This window comes from Xyrauchen texanus, chromosome 20 (assembly GCF_025860055.1).
Source record: "Xyrauchen texanus isolate HMW12.3.18 chromosome 20, RBS_HiC_50CHRs, whole genome shotgun sequence".
Lineage (NCBI taxonomy): Eukaryota > Metazoa > Chordata > Actinopteri > Cypriniformes > Catostomidae > Xyrauchen > Xyrauchen texanus.
Window position 1 is genome coordinate 32,541,056 of NC_068295.1, and position 23,123 is coordinate 32,564,178.

At 37.7% G+C, this 23,123-nt stretch overlaps 1 protein-coding gene across 11 annotated transcripts in view; it reads right to left on the reverse strand.

Annotated features, from left to right (window-relative positions):
* Positions 1-23,123, reverse strand: part of LOC127660449 (MAP/microtubule affinity-regulating kinase 3-like) — a 42,977-nt gene that overhangs the window by 10,395 nt on the left and 9,459 nt on the right. For all 11 annotated transcript variants that reach the window (XM_052150682.1, XM_052150684.1, XM_052150685.1 and 8 more), the window contains exons 4-10: positions 12,778-12,826; positions 10,242-10,307; positions 6,445-6,515; positions 3,075-3,131; positions 2,433-2,669; positions 2,168-2,287; positions 322-421 (exon numbers count right to left, since the gene is read on the reverse strand). In XM_052150682.1, coding sequence (XP_052006642.1) covers positions 322-421; positions 2,168-2,287; positions 2,433-2,669; positions 3,075-3,131; positions 6,445-6,515; positions 10,242-10,307; positions 12,778-12,826 — 700 coding nt within the window. The remainder of the gene's footprint in view (positions 1-321; positions 422-2,167; positions 2,288-2,432; positions 2,670-3,074; positions 3,132-6,444; positions 6,516-10,241; positions 10,308-12,777; positions 12,827-23,123) is intronic.

Genomic DNA, 23,123 nt, shown 5'->3' on the forward strand with positions numbered 1-23,123 from the left:
ACTGTAACTCTCTCCACTCATACTTGTGATAATATCATATTGCTACACAGGGAAATCCATGCTGAGAGAGAGCGGGAAAGGGAGTAGACATCAGAGACGTCGATAGACAAAAGTGAGCCAGCTGCTGTGCGTTACGTAACACTAAACACTAACAAGTACACCCCGCATGCCCTCATTTCATTGCAACTACACATTCTCTCTCTCTCTCTGAGTTGAGGAAAAGAGTCTCCCTCGACCTGCTCTTACAGAGGGCAGCCCATAGGTTGACTATATTTACATACACTGTCGTCTTGCAAACATAAACACCAATGATGTTTTTACCTATTCTTTTCTGGTCAGAGATGTCAGCCTCTGGTTCAGTGAAGGGTTTGAGCTCATCATCTTCAAAGCCAGCATTGATCCACCGCTCTTTCATGATTTGCTGAAAGAGAACATTTTGAGTCATAATCTTCCTTCCATCCAGCCTGGAACATAGGACTGGGTAATTTACATTCAATGGATATCTGAATATTTTATATTTGCTAAAAAATGTCTTAAAGGGCGATTATATTTTTTCCCCCAATCATTTACATTATCTAATTGTTTCAAAAGGTTCAAAAACGTTTATTGCAAGAAATAAAATAATCTAGTTCAGTATCTAGTTAAATCTAGTTAAGAAATAAAAACCTAGCTAAAACAATCAAGGCATGTTTTTAAAAAATTCTCTCTACATGAACACAAGAAGGCATAAAATGTAATTGTTTTCATTTATATGCATAATTAAAACAATACTTCGTAATAAACCACAATATTTAGCTACTTTTTGCTTTGCTAAAACGTTTTAATATATGCAATAGGTCACATGGAGACTTCCTTTTTAGTGATGATGCAATAGTGAATAGTATTTTACCAATTCACGGAAATGATTTGACTTTAAACAAACTATGCCATTCCATTTTTGCTACTAATGTTTACATATGACAATACTAACCCTTTAAGCTTGGATTGGCCCACTGAGAAAAAAGTAATTATCAAAATATTGATAACTACAGTCTTGATCAACACAAAATAGGTATCGTTTGAAAGCTTAGAAGCTCTACTTTACAATGCATGAAGGCATTATGACCAAAACTGAACAAGTGCTTTGAAATTTGCAGACAAATCAGAAATTTCACGTTTTGATTATTTATTAATAATTTTACACCAAGCATTATTTTAATTGGTAAAAACATCAAATGTGCCATTTGTCGGTGGAAAGCTCTAAAAAAAAAAAGTAGATTATAACCAGCCTGTTTGTTTTAGTCACAGACAAGAATATAGTGAGTAATAGCTAAGTATATGTCTTTGACATACATGGTACATGTAAACAGGTGGTACATATAAGCCACATTTTTGCTTATAACTTCACTTAAAAAAAAAAAACTGAACAAAATATTACATACCATTACACAAAGGAAGGGATTCCCACATGCAATGTAATCAGATGCATAGATCATTAGATAATTCACATGAAGCACAATGTGCACAGCACATAATGCGCTATTTGGCTAAAAAACACGTTAGCATCCTTGATCAGATGACTTAATCGGAAGTGATGTAGTATGTGTCTAGCATCATGGAACGCTAAACCAATCCTGTTAGAATTCAGAACACTGCAACCAGAGGTGGAAGTCATTCACTGTAATTACATATGGCCATCAGGAGATGGTGCAAAGTACATGGCACAGACTCAATGATGGCGCAAATGACACAGAATGGAACTATTTTTGTTTTTTTGTAGTTATAAGCCTTACATTTTGGGAATGCCACTGAAACAGTAAATCTTTATAAACACCTTCAGAGCTTAAAGGGTTAAAACATCTCCATCTCAACACACTCATTCTCTCATGTTGCACGACAAGGAGGGATGGATGTAATGTTGAGCTCTTTTGGAAACGTAAAAAGGCTAAATAAAAAATTCAATAAAATCATTGCGATATTCACAATGATGTTTCGCCTTGTATCGCAAATATATCTTAAATATTCTATATAATTCAGCCCTATATTCAGCATAAAACAGCATGACGAAACATGACACTCTCTGATTGAAGCTAAATAATATGAAATTGAGTTCAGGCCGTCAAGTTAAAAGAAAAGTGAGAGAAAGTGATGGAAAGAGAAAGAGAAGACAAAAAAGAAAAAAGCTCACCTCTAATGTTCCTCTCTTGGCTGGGTTTAAAACCAGGAACCTCTTGAGGAGATTCTCGCAGTCAGTGGACATGTAGAAAGGGATCCGATATTTACCACGTAACACTCGCTCACGCAACTCCTGCAGAATAGACAGTAATTAGAATGCACTGTAAAACACAATCACACACATACACATATATATACATATACATATACATATACATATACATATACATATACATATATACACACACACACACACATTGACAATGTGATGATAAAACCTTGAGATTCTGTCCATCGAAGGGCAGGGATCCGCTGACCAGCGTGTAGAGTATGACACCCAAACTCCATACGTCCACCTCTGGCCCATCATACTTCTTCCCCTGAAAGAGCTCGGGGGCAGCATAGGGAGGGCTGCCACAGAATGTGTCCAGCTTATTTCCAACCATGAACTCATTACTGAAGCCAAAGTCAGCAATCTTAATGTTCATATCAGCATCTAGCAGTAGGTTTTCAGCCTAGAGCAAGAAACAGGAGGTAAGAAAGAAACAAAGAAGGGGAAAGGCAACTGTGTCAGCTACACATTAATGCAATATACAGTGGCCCCAAAAAGCACTTAGTCACAGAAGTTACGATGTAGGAATGTCATTGCATTGCATTGCATCAGATCAAACCAAGTGGGATGTATTAAAAAAAACAAAAAACAGCTCAAACATGCTTTAGGCAAAATACTGGACAAAAAGGTTTCAAATTTGAGTTTGTACTTTGACAATTTTTGGTCCAGCTCTAGTATAATTTTCGCAGATGCAACAAAATTGTAATTATGGCTTAAATTTCCAAATACTTTTAGAATTGGTTATACACATACATAGTCATTTCCCTTTTCTCGTTGTTATTTTAAAAACCAAAAAACTTCTGCTTACCTTCAAGTCTCTGTGTACAATGTGTTTTTGGTGACAATACTGCACAGCTGACACAATCTATGTAAGATAAAAAATGTCAATGTTATCTGATAAGAAATCACTGTTAAATCAATTTAGTCATTTCAACCATTCATATTACCTTTGAATTGTAAATAAAATCACTCTAATTCTGCATTTATACTCTGCTGAGCCCTGACTACTTTAGTTAAGCCATTGACAACTTTTATAGTTTCCGATTTATTAACTTTAAATCAATACTTTCATCCATTCAGTCTGTTACACATAACCAGAAATATCTAAATAAACTTCATGAAAAGGGCATTAGTTTAGGCCAGCACAGCTAGAGTCATAGGCTGTGTCTGCTTGCATTGATAGCTTTTTCCAAAATTCAATGGGCTGCATTGATTGGCCCTTTTGTGTCACAGATTCAGCCACTCTCAACCCTGATGATAATCACTTACTGCTTTATCCCTAGTAAAAAGTATGACGTAACATACTCAGAACCAACAAAAACCAGTATTGATAATATGTCCTGAAGAATAGCACTGTTTAACACATAACATAACATCACATTCACAACATAATTGTCTTATTGTCAGTGTGTCGGTGTTCTTATTCTAATTGTAATATCCAGCTCTGGCTTCCATTTCCATTACTGAAATTTCGCTGCAGTGATATTGTTGAATAATAACATGGGTTCAAATTTACTAGTTTCACATGGGCTCCTATGAGAATTCATGTAATAACAGTGTATTATGAGAATGTTTGCATGTATGCATTTGTGTGTGTGTGTGTTTTACGGGCTTGAGTCATTGCTGGTCAAACCAGTACATGACACAACAGGGTTGGTTGAGACAGATGAACTGATATAAACTCAAACAGAGCAGAAAGCAAACATCAGGGTGTTTGAAAGAGGTTGACCAAAATGTATTTTTTTAAATGGCCGATGCTCAGAGAACAGGGTTACCGAAATAATATGGATACTTCACAGAATTTAATATAACAGTAAATGACATATACAGTCTAAACAATTAATTAACTATATTTAGCATTATATTTACTCAAACTTTCACAGAACACACTAACTTTGTAAATACTAACAAAACCATCTTTAAAAAAATTTAGATAGAATTTTTAAGATAGTAGATAGCAGCTTCTCCTGGTGTCAGTTTAGTCTTCAAAATTTAGTAATAGTTTGCACAAAAAGAAAATGGTAATACATTAGGCAGAAGGAAATCACAACAGTGCATACAGCAGTCTTGCATCCACAGACGTATGTGCGCATTAGCAATCGTATTTTCTTTCATACTAATTGCACATACGGTTCATACAGTGCTATATGCGCGCTATATGTAAATCATATTCACTGTGCACTTTAGATGAACAGCAAACTCCTGACCGCTTCCAATTGACTTGGCCCGGATCGCCTGCTTAGATTGCCATGGACAGACAGTCGTGCAAGATTCGTGTGACAGAGGGACACAGTTTAGATCCAGGCTATTAAAAAATGCACTTAAGAGAAATGTATGCATGCTCCTCAGGACGAGAATGGATTTGCACAAGTTTTATGAGGTTTGTGAATTAAATCCATTAAACGAGATATATGCATATTTGCAGACGATATACACTGCCTGGCCAAAAAAAAAGTTGCATACACTAATATTTCATTGGACAGCATTTAGCTTTGATTACTGCACACATTTGTCGTGGCATTATCTCAACAGCCTTATGCAACGTCACAACATATATTTCCATCCACAGTTGCATTTTTCCATCCAGTTGCATACATTTTTGGTCAAGATCTTGTATTGATGACGGGAGAGTCAGACTCTATAAAGTCTTCTCCAGAACCCCATTGTAAGTCTTTGGGATGTGAAGGTCAGGAATCTGTGGTGGGCAATTCATGTGTGAATTCATGTGTGAAAATGATTCCTCATACTCACTGAACCAATCTTTCACAATTTGAGCTATATGTATCTTGGCATTGTCGTCCTGGAATATGCTGTGCATGTGGAAATGCGCTTACTTTCACCATTAAACACAGACGCGAGTTCGTATGTCGAATTTTTACAATATGACTTCAAGCATTTTAGTGATCTCCGATAAAGATCATTCAAGATTTTTTCACACTTAACCCAATTCCAGTGATTTCAGGAATCTCCCTTCTGAAACACAGTAACATCTTTTCAAAGACCATGGGATACATCTTCCGACATGGTTGTTTAAGAAATTAGAAGCTACACACTGCATTAGTTGGGGTTAAAAGAATTGTTGCAAGCTGAATCATATTAATCACTGCAATAACGATCCAACCATAGGCTCTTAAGTATCTGCTTATTTAAATCCAAACAGCAACTTTTTCTTTGGCCAGACAGTGTATGATCGACTTTTTATTGATATTTGCCTTCACATCCTGAGAGAGAGAGAAACACCCAGCACTTTAAACATCATGAGCTCATACGCTTCTGTCACATCTTTGATATGTGGGACCGTTTAAATAAGACCGTGTTGCAGATTGGTCTTGTATTGTGGTAACACAATGGCATTTAACGACAAAACAAACGGTGATTGGTCATGCAAGCAGGTGATTCTGGCCGCTGTCATGGCTTAACCTTATCGCACGCGATTTTCTCCTGTATTGAGCCCCCCCCCCAACAGCGTGAGTTCAACATCTTACCTTACATTTCAAATGCACTGAAGGACACATTATATATTATCAAACATATAATGTGGTTTTGAGATGTTTATAAATTATTGATTATGATAAGATGTAATAGCGAATGCGCTTGCCGGCTATGCACGCCACAATATTGTTTACATGCAATGCAGCATGAGATTCTGAGTTTGTCATAGCAGCATATAAGATTCTAAAAGCCCAGCCCTTCCAATTTCCCAGTAATAGAACTGGTTAGAATGAGTGACGGATGAATGGGAGAAGGCTTTAATGGACTGACTAGTTTGTATATTTTTTGTTTGGCATCAGAAAAATTGTACACGTCGCTTTATCAGCACTCCGATGGTAATTGCATAATTTTTATTTAGCGATTGTTTGAAACATGCAAATAAAATATTGGGATGTTGAAATGACTATTTGAGCAGCTGGTTCATTATGACAACAGTTTCAGTCCCTCTTTCAATGGTAACAGCAGCACGAATGCAGATCACACCAGTTTGATCGTACGCATCTGAGCCCAGCCTAGTATAATTGTACGTGCAAAAGGGTTAAGAAACTTATCAGCCAAATGGGGACATTTATCAGCTGATGCCGATCATTTTAAAATACCAAAAATCTGCCGATTTATCGGCCTCGATGATATATCAGTCGACTATTAGTTTGAAACGCTGAAATATGACAGTAAGAAAATGGCACCTGTCTAAATTTAGCTCTGGCCTCTTTCTCCTTCATCCTTCCATGAGCTACAAGGTAGTCAAAAACTTCACCTGCATAAGACACAGAGAAAAGGTCATGGTTAATGACAAGGCATGGTTTTGAAAACTTTTGACCAATGAATTACCAGGATTTTTCCAGTCTATTATGGAGTTCAAAATTAACATTTTAAAATTAGCATTTTTGAGCCATGGGTTCCTTTGGGATGTTACTATGGATTTTTATGAATTATCATTTCCAATGAAAATTTCTAAGCTGCACTGAACCAACATACTTAAAAATATCGTCAGCTACAAAATTAATGTTTGAAGTATAAAAGTGTTATTTTTGTTGTAGAACCAAACATCCACATATATTCAAGTAATGTTTACTTTTTTTACTCAGAAAACCCATAGGAAATTCCATAGGGTACCCATGGTGAATTAGCCTTCCGGGTTAGCCTACAAATTGAGTGGTGGCGGCGTAGTGGGCTAAAAGCACTAAAATGTTAAGCAGAAGGTTGTCGGTTCGAACCCCACAGCCACCACCATTGTGTCCTTGAGCAAGGCACTTAAATCCAGATTGCTCCAGGGGGATTGTCCCTGTAATAAGGGCTCTGAAAGTTGCTTTGGATAAAAGCGTCTGCCAAATCCATAAATGTAAATGTAAATTGACGTCCCACCTAACAGCTCTATTGGATTGGAGTTTTTAAAAAGTAATTTCATTGCGACTGTCCTTTCAAAAGTTTTACTAATTTCAATGGTTGCAAGGACACACCATTCGTCCATTCCCATGAAGAGGCCATGCTAGTTGAGTTTGCTTTAACATCAATTGGGCAATTCACCACCTGAACCACCTGAGCTCTGAATGGTGCGGATAAAACCATAGGCCCATAGCCTCTTCTTGGTTTAACAGTGGCTTTTGAAAGACTCGGACCAAATTCCAGACATGAATTGTCGAAAGACAGTGCGACAATGCAGGTCACACAGAACCATTTTACTGAGCCAGCAGTAATGCAGTCTTAAGAGAAAGCACATGCAATTCAAAAGCATGTCCAAAGGCTCGAAGGGGACCAGCGCGAGCCCTTTAAGGACCAAAGTTAGGTCCCAATTCGGGACTGTAGCCAGGCGAGGGGGATTTATCTGCCTCACACCCCTAAGGAATTTTATGATCAAATCATGTTTGCCTATAGAGGTTCCGGCTTCAGGTGCGTGATATGCAGAGATAGTCGCTACATAAACTTTGAGTGTTGACGGAGTGAGAAGAAATGTAAGAATTTCAGGTATGGGTCGGTTCACTGGGTCTTTGCCATGTGAAAAGCACCAATTAGTGAAAACATACCATTTCAGCACGTGAAGGCGTCTCGTAGACTGTGCTCTAGCCTGTAAAATGGTGTTCATAACAGACTGGGTCAGTTCTGGGATGTTTAGCATTCTCCGTCCAGGGGTCACACAAGCAGGTTACAAAGATTGTGCCCTGCGCTTGAGAGAGGAGATCCCTCAGCAGAATTTCCCATGAAGAGTCGTCCAGAATCTCTATCATTCCTGGAAACCAATACTGATTGGGCAACTTCGGCGCAACCAATAGAAATGTTTCCATGTCATCTCTGATTTTATATATGACAAAGTGAAGGAGGCACATGGGGAAATGCATTATTTACATTTCGCAGGCAATTTATGGGCCATTGCATCCACACCTAACGGAGCTAGGGACTTAGAGTACCAGACAAATCCTCAGGGCAATCTGAGGATAAAGTTTACATCTGCTCTGCATCGCTTCTTGGCGTGACAAAAGCTCCACATAATAATTAATATGGCCTGGGACATATGTTACCCGCAGGGAGAGGAGATGGTGCTAGCTCCACAGGAGGTGGTGATGTGTCGGTCTCATCATTGGCAGGGAACGAATTCCACCTTGGTGGTTTATGTATTGCTAAATTGTTGTGTTGTCCAAGCAAATCAGAATATGATATTTAGCCATTTCAGATTGAAAAGCCTTGAAGGCTAGGAAAACAGCTCCAGGCAGTTGATGTACCACGCCCTCCTTGCACCTGTCCAGGTACCAAAGGCCGGGTGCCGGTCTCACAATGCACCCCAACCTCTGTTGGAAGTGTCCGTAGTCACCATTTTCCACCTGAAAACCTCCCCCAGCATGACACCTTGCTGGTAGAAAGCAGGAGCTAAACAAGGTGCCATAGCAGTTGACAGTAGCGAGATATAGCAATGCAAATGTGCCATTGGCACCAGCCATGCCGTGGCACACTGTGCTTGAGCCAGCACTGAAGAGGTCTCATGTGTAAAAGACCTAATGGAATGATGCCGGATACCACCGGTATAAACCCCAATGCTTTTTGAAACGGCTTCAGTGGAAGTGCTCTCCCCAGCTTGAACGGAGACAGACACTGGGGAATGGCCTGAACGTGCTCACGCTCACTCATGGAGTCGAGACAGACTCCCAAAACGGAGATTTGTTGACTGGGGAAGAGTATGCTCTTCACCCAGTTGACATTGAAGCCCAGGCTGTTAAGATGTTGGAGCAATAAGTCCCTGTGCTGATATAACCGAGACTCTGATTGAGCCAATCATCGAGATTCCACTCAGTTTCAGAGGGGCAATTGCCTCATTGTACTTTGTGAACGTGCGAGGAGCTAGGGATAGACCATAGGGTATTACAGTTCTAAACAATCTCTACAGCGTTTTCTGTGAGAAGCTTGTGAATTTTCTGCACACTGCTTTATCACACCAAATTTTTTAACGGGATTGTGGATGATATGACCCTTTTGGCATTCCATATTGGAGCATGTAGCAGAATGTGTATGCAACTCATGCAATGAGTGATTTGCTCTTTTGCAAGAATGTTCTTATTGAACACAATACACAGAAACACTACTCTGAGTAACATCCCAGTCACGGAGGAAGGAAAATAATTAAGATGTCACAGACCACACAGGGCGGTGATAGCATCCAATACGCACAAGTGTGATACGTAAGGATTAATTTCCCTACCTGGTGAATTCGGGAGGGAAGATTAACATCACACTGGGAGCAATTTGGCCAGCTTACGAACTGAAATGTGCAACCATGTCTGACCGTCTTTAAAACCCAGTTGAACAAGGCCTTGAGGGCCCGCACCTCATCAGCGGAGCGGGAGAACAGCGCTTCGGCTTGCTCACTAGAAAACACAGAGTGCCGCTCGCTACCAGAAAGCTGTTGTGCACAGTATTAACAAGGAAGGAAATAATCAGGATGTCACAGACGACATAGGACAGTGATAGCATTCAATATACACACCAAAAGTGTGATTAGTAATGATTAATTTCCCCACCTAGTGAATTTGGGAGGGAAGATTAATTTCAATCTGAGAGCGAGGTGTCCGGCATATGAACTGCATTGTGTAGCCATGTGCACCTGCTACTCAGTCTTGAAGGAAGAAAATTCTGGGTAATGGTATTTGTGTGCCGCTTATATACCGGACAGCTTCGTGCCTCAAAGGGCAGGGCTTAAACGTCATAGCCAATCTTAGGATTGGCATTATTGTAGAAGGGTTTCAACTAGGTTGTTGGAAAAGGATTTTCCATATGCTTCAGCGAGAAGCAATATCGAGAGAACTGAATCATAATATGAATGCATATTAGAAATTTCCATGCCTTTTTTTTAAAATGTATTTTCCATTCATTTCCCAGGCCTGGAAATCACAATTTTTAAAATCCCGTGACATGGGTTTTCCATGAATGTGGGAACATTAAACAGGGCACAAAAGGAGTCACACCCACAAAGACACACAAACACACAAGCATGTACCTCCACTGGCATATTCCATCACCAGAAACAGAGTCTTCTCAGTCTCAATCACCTCAAACAGTTTGACTGTAGAGATACACAGCAGGGAACAGAGTGATAGAAAGAGGGGGAAAAAAAGGATCATTAAAGTTAGTTTCAAGTCAACCATGACATAATTATTGAGAAAATTAATATAACTGTTTAAAAGAACAAAATTGTAACAATTGCTTTTTTTCAGTGCAAGATATGCAAGTCATACAGTTTTTATTTTTGGTCCATTTTTCTCAAAAGAAAGAAAAAAAATTATATTTTAAATATATATAGCCTATGTGCTTAAAGTTAATTTAGCCAACTATTAGGAGTATCCTAGCATATAGATTGCATTAAAGCTAACAGAATATAAGCCACAAAAGTTAGTTTAAGCCATTAGTCGACTAGTTGTTGCATGTTTATGATATTAATTGAATTGCTTAAATATTTTTTTTTTGGGGGCATCAGAAAATGGTTTGAGTTCCAGGGTTTGAGTTTTAAAATATACAATTTACAAGTGCACGTACGAAGCGAGCCGCAGCGACACCAGCAAAATCGGTTCTGAACGTGTCAGAAAAAGCAGCAAGAGACTGTCTAAACATTTGTTAATTTATAGAGAGAAATGCACATTAGGATTGTGCCCACAGACGATGATCTCGGGGATCGACAATGGTCAGAGTGATCACCAATAACTGATGCCTTTGACCATGTCAATATTATATTTGGCTTGTTTTCCCATGTATTAAATTATTATTATTATCAAATTAATGTTACAAATAATTTGCCAGTAGACACACAGACATGTGCTAGAAGAAACACACTTTATTATATTATTAAGAACAGATGACAGAAAAGCGTCTATGTGCATGTGTGCTTATACGGAGGCGTGCAATCTCGTGGAACGCGCATCTAAAAGGTTCACACTCTTTCTTGGTTTGTCTTTTTTTGTTTTTTGCAAGAACAGTATCGTCTAGGAGTGCTACAAATGACCTCAGACATCTCAGTTCAGGAGGTGCTTTGAGTTCAGTTCACTTTATTTCCACAGAGCAGTTCATTGTGACCAACTCTGCAGCCTGTAAAATAATACAAACTATATAAAATAATACAAAAACACATACACCTTGAACCCTGATTTATATTTTAGTGATAATTATCATGATTATTTTTACATTTAAATAATTGTTTTTATGTCTTCATTTGTAAATGTTATTTTTTGCCTGCATATTTAGACGGATTCTTGCCTGACAGTATGGTGTATATATACACATTATATATCTTATTCTCTTATCACTTCATTATTTTAATAGCTTTTCCTTTTCATTTGGAGTGCAATTTGAATTTAGAAATGTATTTGATTTAAGTTTTTTTTATTTTTTATAAATTTATTTAATTTTCATTGCAAAATCACTAAATCAAGAATATTCACTAATCCCTCAGCTCCAAGGTTTCCGATGTTATTGGCTATTGCTATATATATAAATGAAACGTGAAGGAGGGAACAACAATGTATTTCACACACATTATGTATTTTCCCAGACAACGAAATACCCGACTGGTACAGAATGCAAAGATGAAGTAGGTTCTTTGCCAGATAAATTTTTGTCCTTCACAACTGTTGTAAAGCAATCTTTTAAAAAGTTCAGACACATTTTAATTGCACTTAATTTCTTTTCCAGTTTCATTTGAATTTTTTGTTAAAATAAACAAAAAATAAAGTTCAAAGTGTCTTGTTTATTGTTTAGGCTTAACCCTAAACCTGCTTAATGAAAATTACCCCACAGTACCACCTAGAATCCAACCAATGGTAATACCGGTGTTCGTCGGTTTACTGTGGAGTTTTTTTTTTTCTGCAACCACCGACCAATCAAAACTTGGTCGACCAAGACTCTTCTCATTGACTAACGTTCAGTTGACTACTAGGTTGCAGCTCTACACAAAAGTCTTATTTTGATTTCATGGGGTCTTTAATACCATAATAGCTTGGAGTACCAAACAAATACCATGGTAAATTAATATGCAATCATTCCGTGCCATGGTACATATCAAAATACCATGCAATTATCATGAAACCATCCCTGTTTCAAGGAACAATAGCGGTACATTTTGTAAAAAGGTTTCCTGATCAATTGGACTTTTTTCTTCAGTTGTTCACCTTGTTTTCCCCATACCTCTCCCTACAATGTGCTTTATTTTCCGGTTCCTTTGTAAATTGTTTCTTATTTTTGAGCAGTGCTCTGTAGATTTAAAAAGGAAGTTACACTACTTTTTCTATTTAAACTCTCTGTCCTGACTCACCATGAAGCTCTCTCACACTCTCGAGCTGAACCTCGAACAGAACAACAATCTAAATATATGCGAGTGATACAGAGAGCCCCTCTCTCTGTGTTAAGACATTACGACATGTCTAGCTCCACTAAGCATTATGCTGCTTGCAAACAGGAACTGACAACAAATAAGAGGGGACCAATTAAACTAAATGAGAAACAAGACAGTCAGTGTGTGTAGGCAAATAAACAATTTAGCTTACCGATATTTGGGTGGTTTAAATTCTTCATTATTGTGACTTCTCTGGAAAGCTGTTGGAGAGAAGATGTAATCAGCATGTCAAGATGTACTGTTAAACAAAAGCTTAAGACTACTTTACTGCATTAACATGGAAGAGGAAGATAAAATGGCCCTCTTTCAATGGAGTGGCAGAGTCATGAATGTTTAATAGCTCTATACCAGGCAAGCCATGTTCCTGAGCTGTTAGCAAATGCTGCTCCACTTTCCCAAGTGTAGCTGTAGCTCTGCAGACTGTGCGAGAGACACTATGCGATTATAAACCACAGGGAAAAGCTTTTGGTACAGCACAAACCCCATCCAATGAGAGACACACACACACACACACACACACACACACACACACACACACGTTTTTTTCAGTAATGAAAAAAATGACATTGGTAAAAATGGTGGCACATTGGAATAATCCATACACAAGTAAGCACAAGAGCAAACGATGTGCACATTCATTCAGAGATGCATCTCTTAGATGTTGGCTTGACTGTGATTTCCTTTAGTGTACTGTACAAGATGTACTTGTACTGTACTGTTCTCTCAACAAGATGAAAAATACTTGTGGGGTGCGGTTACTGTTCAAGACAGCCTGATAGGTTAAAAGGAATGTTTCGGGGTTCATTACAAATGAAACTCAAAATCGACAGCATTTGTGGCATAATGTTGATTAGAAAAAAAAAAAGCTTGAATGTTTGTTCAAAAATAAGCACAAATAGTAGGTACTTTAAGGCACTTAAGATGGAATTGAACGGGGCCAGTCCATAAACGTAAAAAAATACACACCGACTACATTTACATGGACACCAGAAAACAGCGTCATTTCCCTCAGTGTACTTCAGCGCATATATGTGAACGTCATATATGGACCATCAATATTTTACATTTATGTATTGGTGTGTGCAAATGGGTATAGGTTTCATAGTGTTTGTGCTTTTCCCACTGTACTCCCAGAAATGTTCAATTCTTTCTGCTGTGTTGACATGTTGGGCTCCATCCTATGACATTTGTTATCCGGTCTGTTCACGCACATGCACTACTCAAAAACCTGTAAGAATGGTGCCAATACATTTACATAGTTACAATAAGTAGTGTTCTCCGGGAGAAGCTTGGATGTGTTAAACTGCTTCCTCTTAATCCCTTAGACAGTGTAAGGAAATCGGCACTCTTATTTACATTACGTTTCAGAGCGCTTCTTTCTCCAAAAACCCTCAAATAAACAGTTTTCTTAAGTGCATGTAAACATGGTGACCATTTAAAAAGCATTGCCACAAGAAGTAAACACGTGTTAACATGATATTAGTGATAAAATCGCTTATCGCTGTACAGTTGTAACCAGGACCAATATAACAACGCAACGCAGGTAAAACCCTATAATCTGGTAAATGCCCTAATGCCAGTAAATCTCTGATATTTATCACACTAAAATCATGTTAACACATAAAATTAACAACTTATGGCTATTCTTTTGAAACCGAGTGTATTTTAACATTTATGGGCTGGCCCCATTCAATTCCATTGCAAGTGTTTTACTGTAACCAAAATATATATTTTTTTATTTGAAGGACGAGGATGGTTTCATTTTGGTGGTAATAAACATTATGCAACAAACGCTGTAGATTCAGCTTGATTTGTATTGAGCACAGAATTTTTTTTTAAAGAATGTTCCAGGTTTAATACAAGTTAATTTGCTATTAACAGCATTCATGGCATGTTGTCGATTAACACAAGAAATAAATTACGACTTGTCCCTCAGTTCATAAAAATAATTGTAGTCATGAACTTACAATGGAAGTATATGTGCAAAGCTTTCAGGAGGGCTTAAAAGTCAAATTGTGTATTTTTGTAAAAGCACTTGTGTTTATTCTTCTGTACGAATATGTTATTTGAGCTGTAAAGTTGTCTAAATTTGCATTTTAGAGGGACTACTTGCTATTCAGATTAACTTCTTTCTATTTGTTATCAACTTAGGTCCTGTAACTTCTCTTCATGTAAACAGTCCCTTTCTGGTATCGTTGCACATATCATGTGAAAGTTACTGGATTTATGACACTTTTCCACTGCACGTTACAGTTTGACTCACCTGACTTTTATTTTTATTTTTTATTTTATTTTTACTTTTCTGAGCTTGCATTTCCACTGCAGTTTAGTGCCTACTCAGCGTGGTTGGGATTATAGGCTGATCGTCACAGTTGCGCCGTCTGAAATGGCTTCAGAAGACTTGTACAATGTATGGAGCAGTGTTATTACAGCAAGTGAAACAGTAGGTTTGCTACATTACATAGATGATGCTGATATATTGGATTTTTACTTCAACTCTTGTCATTCCTATCAAACAACGAGTCAAAATGGACATGTTAAAAATCGTGGCTGCAACTTATTCTTGTTCAACACATTGGAAATGAAAGACCAAGTTAAGCGCATTGCATTGTGAGATATTACATTAGACAAAACGTGCAGTATTCAGCAGAGCAACAGTACTGGGTCATACAGATATAAGGTGAAACTGTGCACAGTATACATACTATATATTGCAGACAGAGTAATACATTACGGTAGTACCCTATTCCAAACAAGGCCTCGAAATATAGCAAGTCGTAGGGAGTACTTTATGTTACTTATTTAATCTTTTTGGAGCTCAACAGTTATATGAAAATAACATCATAAACATTGTATCACCTTATGTGTTCCAGCAAAGAAAGTAAGTCAAACAGGTTTGGAATATACCTCAGATGCCATGGTGACAACCTGAAGCTATCAAACCTCTCATTGATCTACTATTACACCCAATACATAGGGAGTATGAATCTTTTAGGTGAAATAGTAGATCTACAATATACATAAGAGAAGAGAAGATAAGGAAAGCCAGCAGGGCAAAACTTTCCAAGGTTGCAAATCAATTGTGAATGGTCTCAGTGTCTTGCTTATCTTTTTAACAAACCTAGAACAGTCAAAATGTTTAAATCAATCAACTTCTTGATTAAAAGACATACAAATATGCTAAGAGAGTTCTAATGATAGTGCTATATCCTAAAATATTTTAAACAAATAATTATAAAAGAAAATGTCAAGAGGGCAAAGACGTGAATCTCTACAGTGTTTACATACAGTGGGGGACAAAAGAGAAAATGCTTCTATTTGGCAATCTTTTCTAATAATTTTTTTTTTCCCCTTTACAAATTACATTATCAGCATAACAATGAGTGAAAATATACAGAATTTCTTAGTATTTGGTATTGCTTAAATAAATCACAATTTTGTCTAACAATCTGAAGTTATGCCAAAATGCTTGACTTAACTGAAAAAAATAATAATAAAATACATTCTTTGTTGGAAATCCTAAAAATGCTCTAATATTAACCAAATTCAAATGAAATAAAAAAAAAAAATCTTTTTCAATGTGGTCTTATACTTTTGGATCCTACTGTATGATCTCCACCGTCAGATCTCTTTCTTGAGATTTTTTAATTTCTCTCTCATTTCTCACATGCTCCCTCACATTGGAGCACCATCTTAACGCCTCTGTGCTGACTAAAAAATACCAGTCCAAAGCAGAACATCTCACTTCAGTCAAGAGAGGAGCTTGCACGCCCACATGGAATTATACAACGTCCAGCTAACAACATTGTGCATCAAGAGGATACGTGTTAGAGAATAATGCAACCTGGGATTCTTACAAACACCGCATGCACCACTGCTTGAGGACTAGAGATTACTGCAGTGTAATATAAACAGATGGAGCCAGAAAAAGACATCCTGACAATATAAAAATGGAAAGTTCACCCAAAATAAAAATTCTGTGATTTACTCATCCGCATGTTGTTCCAAACCCGTTTAGATCTCTTTTTTGAGTGAAACACAAAAGATATTGTTAAACAGAATGCTAGCTTTAGTCACTGTTCACTTTCATAGTACGGTAAAAAATTCAATAAACTTGAATCTCCAAAAACATATTTAAAAAAATATAGCTCTTTGGCTGAATCGTGGACAGTGGTGCCACTTGTTTGAAATTAGTTTTCTTAACTTAAAATTAATATGTAACACACGCTTGTGTAGCAAGAACCTAGTTGAACTCTGACGTGTCAAAGAAACTCAAATCTGTTTTATTTCTTTATGTGCCTAGTGAAAGTGAATGTTAGCATGCTAAATATATGCTGGTTGGGAGCACTACAGAGTGTAGTTTAGTGACTATGCTATGGTTAGCACAGCAATTGCTCAATGATGCGAACAATCAGTTTCATGTGTAACATCTACTGGTCCTCATCGTTAGCTCAAACTCCACTCTTCACCATAATGCTAACCTCCAAAACACCAAAATAAAACATTAAACACTAAAAGTAACACCCTTTATATTCATCTTGCACAAAACACAATAACACTTAATATTTACTCTCCCTTTCGAGTCACATGCAAAGCAAGATGGGAAATGGAAATCCCCAGCCCACTATCATCAATAATACATTAACACCATGAATACTACATTAAGTATTCATGTAGTCCTAACTCAAATGGATTAAGTGAACATCCAGTTTACAAATTTAAATGGACAGAATGCAATGAAATCAAGCTGAAACTAAACATACTAGATTTATGTTGCATAAGTTCATTTTAAATCAAGTAAATTGAACAAGCAGCAAAAATCTTTTTTTTTGAGCGTGTGTTCTACAGAAGAATGGTTATATGGGTTTGGAACAACATGAGGGTGAGTAAATGAGGAGTTTAGTTTAAAAATATCTCATTAGAGAAGAAAAGAACACCAAAAGAGTGCAAAAAAAGAGAGAGAAAGGTGAAAAGAGGGCTGCTTGCTCTTTCATTCTTGTGGTGCGTGAGTCAGAGCCGTGTTTTGGCTGAGGACCAGTGAGCAGGACAGAGAGAGAGAGAGAGAGAGAGAGAGAGAATATATACAAAGAATCCCAATCAATGGTGCAGTGGAAAAACGAATGGTGGCTGAGGCAACCAGATTCCAGCTAAAATTAGAGATGTGGCCTCAGATTGTGTATCTCAGAGCGAACACTGATTAGCATTATCATTTTAATTCTTCATCTCATGCCCACATTTCTTGCACCCTCTAGCCTCTAATTTCAGATATATCAGCGTTTGGCCTTACTTGCCACATATATGTAGCAATTATACTCTTCTCATTCTGACTGTCAACAGTCTTTTGGTATCAGTGCCTGTTTTCTTTAACTCCCACCTCATCCTATTTTGAGGTCCCTCCAGTCTGTCTCTGGCCATCTGTCCTTACCCCCTCAAATCCTCCTCCTCCATCCACTTCATCCTTTCCTTTCCTTATGTCTACTAGTTAGGTTGGCTTGAAAAAGCCAACCTACTATTTTACTATTTAAACATATTATTCTTATTCTTCCAACTTCTTCCGAGATCCAAGATTTTAGAAACAAACTCGTCCTAGAGTTTTCAAGCTACAGACTGCAAACTCAGAACATACCTTTAGGCAGGTCTGACTCAGGTTGCTCTCTCTTTTCTAACTGATTGGAATTATTACAGAATTCCTGTAGTGGACTTCTGAACAGGCCCAAATTCTCACTGACTTCCATTCAAGCATGAAAACTTTTTCCTGTAACACCTCATTTAGAGCAGTGGTTCCAAACCTGGGGGTCATCAAGCTCTCTCCCTTTTGAGGATTACAAGCAACAACTATGTTAAAGTGTCAGGGGGAAGAAAAAATATAAGTGGTAAAAAGGATTTATTTGGTTTTATTTCTTTATGATCATTTATTTGACAATGGACAAAGTGCGAATTGCGAGGTGATTTGTGGTGAAAGACCAGCAAATGAAACGTGAACGAATAGACTGGGTACGCGATTGAGTGCTCCAGGGTTTGAGCATGGATAATATCTCTGATAAGCACAAGATATTCTTCATGTCTTTTCAACATTAACAGATTGGCCGATTACAAGTAAGGTTGTGTGGTTTACCGGTACTAACGAAGTATCGCTATACCAGAAACATTTAAACGGAACGATATCAAGTTGTTGCTAATTTTGGTATCATATTACAGTATGCTGTCATTAGCAAAATGATATGAGATGTAACAGTTTTGCGATGAAATCATTGACAATTTGAAATCATTGACAATTTGAAAATAAACAAAACTTATGGATATGGCGAAGAGTGATCATTAAACAGCAGAAGGATGTAATTTTATGGAATATTATACTGTCACATGTACACTGCAGAATGTACAAGAGGGGCCGCCCTGCTCTGTCATTTGCTTCACACACACAGACACACAAACGAAACACACACTACTGGTCCTTAAGTTTCATGCAGTGTGTTTATTGCATAAACGGCTGTTAACACTTAAATGAACTCCTCCGGTGCAGCTCGGAGTTTGCAGCTTGAGAGTCACAACGGGAGTATCCCAGCATTAATGGGAAGCTTGACATAACTAACCCACCACAAACAGAAAGAACTCAATAGTCTGTCAAAATGAAAGTCCCGCTTAAATGAAAGCTTTATTCAACTGGATGCGTGAAACTGAAGACAGAAAACTATAACTACTGTATAAAAAAATGTATATTCAAAAAGTAGCAATAATACTCATAATAACAATTATATAATATGAAATGGTTGTTTTATTATTATTATATTATTTTTATTTGATTAAAGCTATATATGTATCAATTTGATTAAACACAATTTGATCATACATTTAACTAAAACAGAAAATGCACAATTTGTATCTGTGATGCTTTACGCAGTTCTTTTAATCAAGTCATTTTCTGTATAATTTCATCAACAATCTGAGGCTTTTTATGTGTTGATTATAGTATTGATTTAGTATCAATATAAAGATACCAGGGCTGATATCATACCGAAGGGTATCGGAGCAACCCTAATTACAAGAGATGACACATTTAAGTAAGTTGTACTGCATTCTTTCAATGTAACCTCTGAAATGAATTCGTGTTTTTTTTATGCTTTGTTGGAGATAGTGATGTGCCGCTCCGTTTAAATGTGCAGCTGCCGCGATCTGTCACACAAACCATTAAAGAGCATCAAAACAAAATTGTTTGGATTTCTTGATAAAATTGGCAGAATTTGAAGGCAGAGACTAAAGACGATTGTCAATATGCAAATTGGAACAAAGACAACTATATTAGTGTTCTCTGGAATAGAGAGTCCCTCCCAAAAAAATTCTGTATAAATGGCAGTGGGGTTCCGATGTTCCACATACTGTGATAATAACATCATCATAGGATTAATGCTTGGCATATCGCTTTTACCAACAATTTAGCGCATATAGCTTTGTTCCTTCAGTGTTACCCCTAGGATGTTTTTCAGCAGCGGTGTGCACATTCAAGCCTGCAACGCAGGAACCATATTAACGTTAGTTGGTCAAAGAAAACCAACAGGGGTGTCAAACCCTTAATCCTTAACACGGTGATGTCAAACTCAATTTCAGCCTGGGCCACATCAGGGTTTATTGTGCTCTCAAAGGACTGGTGGAAAATGTGGCACAAGCACCTTCTTTGGTTGAACGCATGTAAATAATATAACATGTTATGTGCATTGAAATGCACATTTTACCATATAGCATTGATTTTGAGGTTGGGATGCAGATGAAAATTATGATATTAACAACAGTAACATCAGTGAAAACATTTAACAACTAATTTTTATGGCTAACTTGAAATATTCGGACAGTTTGACTACGTAATCAGTACAGTAAGTGTTAGTACAGTAAATCCATAGTACATTTATGTAAGCATTGTGATCTGTGAATTAAAAAGCCTTCTAATTTATGTTTTCTTTGTCAGTGCCATTTAGAATGTGGGGGCTGTTTGTTTTAAACTAGTTTCATCACCGAGTCATAAGAGTTTTGCAACAGACAATCCTGTACCACATACAAATAGGTTTCGCAATCCCTGCTGCGAATCTCACTGGTTCACAGGCACATTTAAAATAGTCTTGTTCGGTTGAGACCAGTCCATGAATTACCACACCTGCTCTGCCCTCGTGCTGCTATGATTAAGCTGTGTTGTTAATTGACCCATATAGCACTGTTTTATTCCGCTTTTGAAGAGAGCAAAATGCACTCCAAAACATACAGATGACAGGGGATGGGTCATTAATATTCACAAGGAAAGCGCTAACTTCAGTGAAACGTTGCGAACACTGTCATCCTAAGTTTCAGAAATGAACTCACAGGCCACTTGAACTGAAGCAAGTTTGACACATTGTTATGCGGTGTCGTCACTGTGAGTAAGTGCATGTATTTGTGTGTGTGTGTGTGTGTGTGTGGGTGGGGTGGGGTCTCTTTTGCAGTCTACAAAGCGCACAGCTGAATGAGGCTGGCAAGCTTTATGTTGCATAAAGAATAGTAAATTAACCATGTGAAATCCCAACAGTGGCGCTCATAATTCAGCAATGGTGCAGCGGCGCTGCAAAATGCATGTAGGGGAAACACTGTGATCATATCATACTGAAAAGCCATCAGAGCACCAAATACCCTCATATGGTGGGTAATCCCAGGGAGTTTTACCTTTGGGAAAACCTAAACTACCAAAATATACCCCAGATTTGCAGGAGAGAGGGTCATTTTTAAATGATAAAATAAGGGTCCCCTGAAAAAAGGTTGGGAACCACTGCTTTAGAGGACTGAAGCTACATCCACAAAGATAATCACATACCTTCAGGCTGTTCTAACTAATGCTATAAAGCAACATGCTAGCAAAATGCTTAAACATGTTAATAACATGGCAGTAAAAATGTATAACGTGCTGGCAATGCTTAGCTAAATGCTACATAGTATATTACTATGTAATATAAACATAGTGGAAACATTCTAAAACAGTCTAGCAATGCCTAGCTAAGTGCTAAAACATGCTAGCAACACCTAGCTAAGTGCTAAAACATGCTAGCAACACCTAGCTAAGTGCTAAAATGTAATAGCAACTTGCTTACATCATGCTAAAACATGTTAGTAATGGTGCTAAAACATGATAGCAACATGCTAACTTAATGTTAAAACATGCTAGCAATGCCTAGATAAGTGCTAAAACATGCTAGCAACATGTTAGCATCGTGATAAAACATACTAGCAACACCTAGCTACATGCTAGCAAAAACTTCATAGTTTACTAGATCTGGACTATCTCAGTGATTGACCATGGCATGGTTGTTGGTGCCAGATGGGGTGGTTTGAGTATATCTGCAACTGCTGATCTCCTGGGATTTTCATGCACAACAGTCTCTAGAATGTTGCCAAAAACAAGAAACATCCAGCGAGGGCAAGTTCTGCAGACGAAAATGCCTTTGTTGATGAGAGAGGTCAATGGAGAATGGCCAGGCTGGTTTTGAGCTGACAAAGGCTATGGTGACTCCGATAACCCCTCTGTAAAAATTTTGTGAGCAGAATAGCATCTCAGAATGCACGACACATTGAACAATGTCTGATTCAAACAATTAGATTTTTTGGTCTTTTGAACAATTCATAAAAACAGCTCACAAGAATCAATTTTTTAAGAAAGGAGACAGTGGGCGAATTCCAGGCAGCATTTTTGCTTCTCTTAACTCTTTCCCCGCCAGCGTTTTTAAAAAAAAGTTGCCAGCCACCGCCAGGGTTTTTGACGATTTTCGCTAAACTTTAATGGCCCGCAGAATATTTTCTTCCATGAATATATGAAGATGCTATATATCAAAATAAAGATCTGGGCCTCTGCTTTTAGGCAAAAAAAAACAATTTTATTTTATCTTCATTTGTTCTTTTTTTATTGCGACTTGAACAGAGGTAGGTTTTGTCAAAAAACAACATTTCAGACAAAAAGCTGAGAAAAAGGCATGTTTATGTCTGATATTTTGAGCTTCTCAATACTCCACTTCTTCATGTTTGAGACGATCGCAGTCTGCTTCTTTGATCAAAGAGTTGTGTACTCTTTCAAAACATGCGGAGGGGTCTTCCTTACCGTATAACACCTAAAACCCGGAAACCCGGAAAATTCCGTGTTTGGCGGGGAAGCGTTTTTTCATAAAACACGGAAAATTACGTGTTTGGCGGGGAAAGAGTTAAGGGTACTACAGGAAGGGGATGCCTGAATAAGAACTGGGTTTCATTTCACAACTCTATTTGTCATATTTGACAGGTTGTCTGTGCTATATTAAATTACATCACCAAAATGACAGCATTTGCTCGCTCCAAATTTCCATGCAGCTTTGTACGCAGTTAGATACTAACTTTTTTTTAGCAAAAGGAGGCAAATGCGCAGGTGTGGCAGGAGAAAGGATTAAGTGTCGACACCGCCTGCAGTAGGTGGGCAGAATATTACGGCACAGCTGGTGTATTCGGTATTTGTGT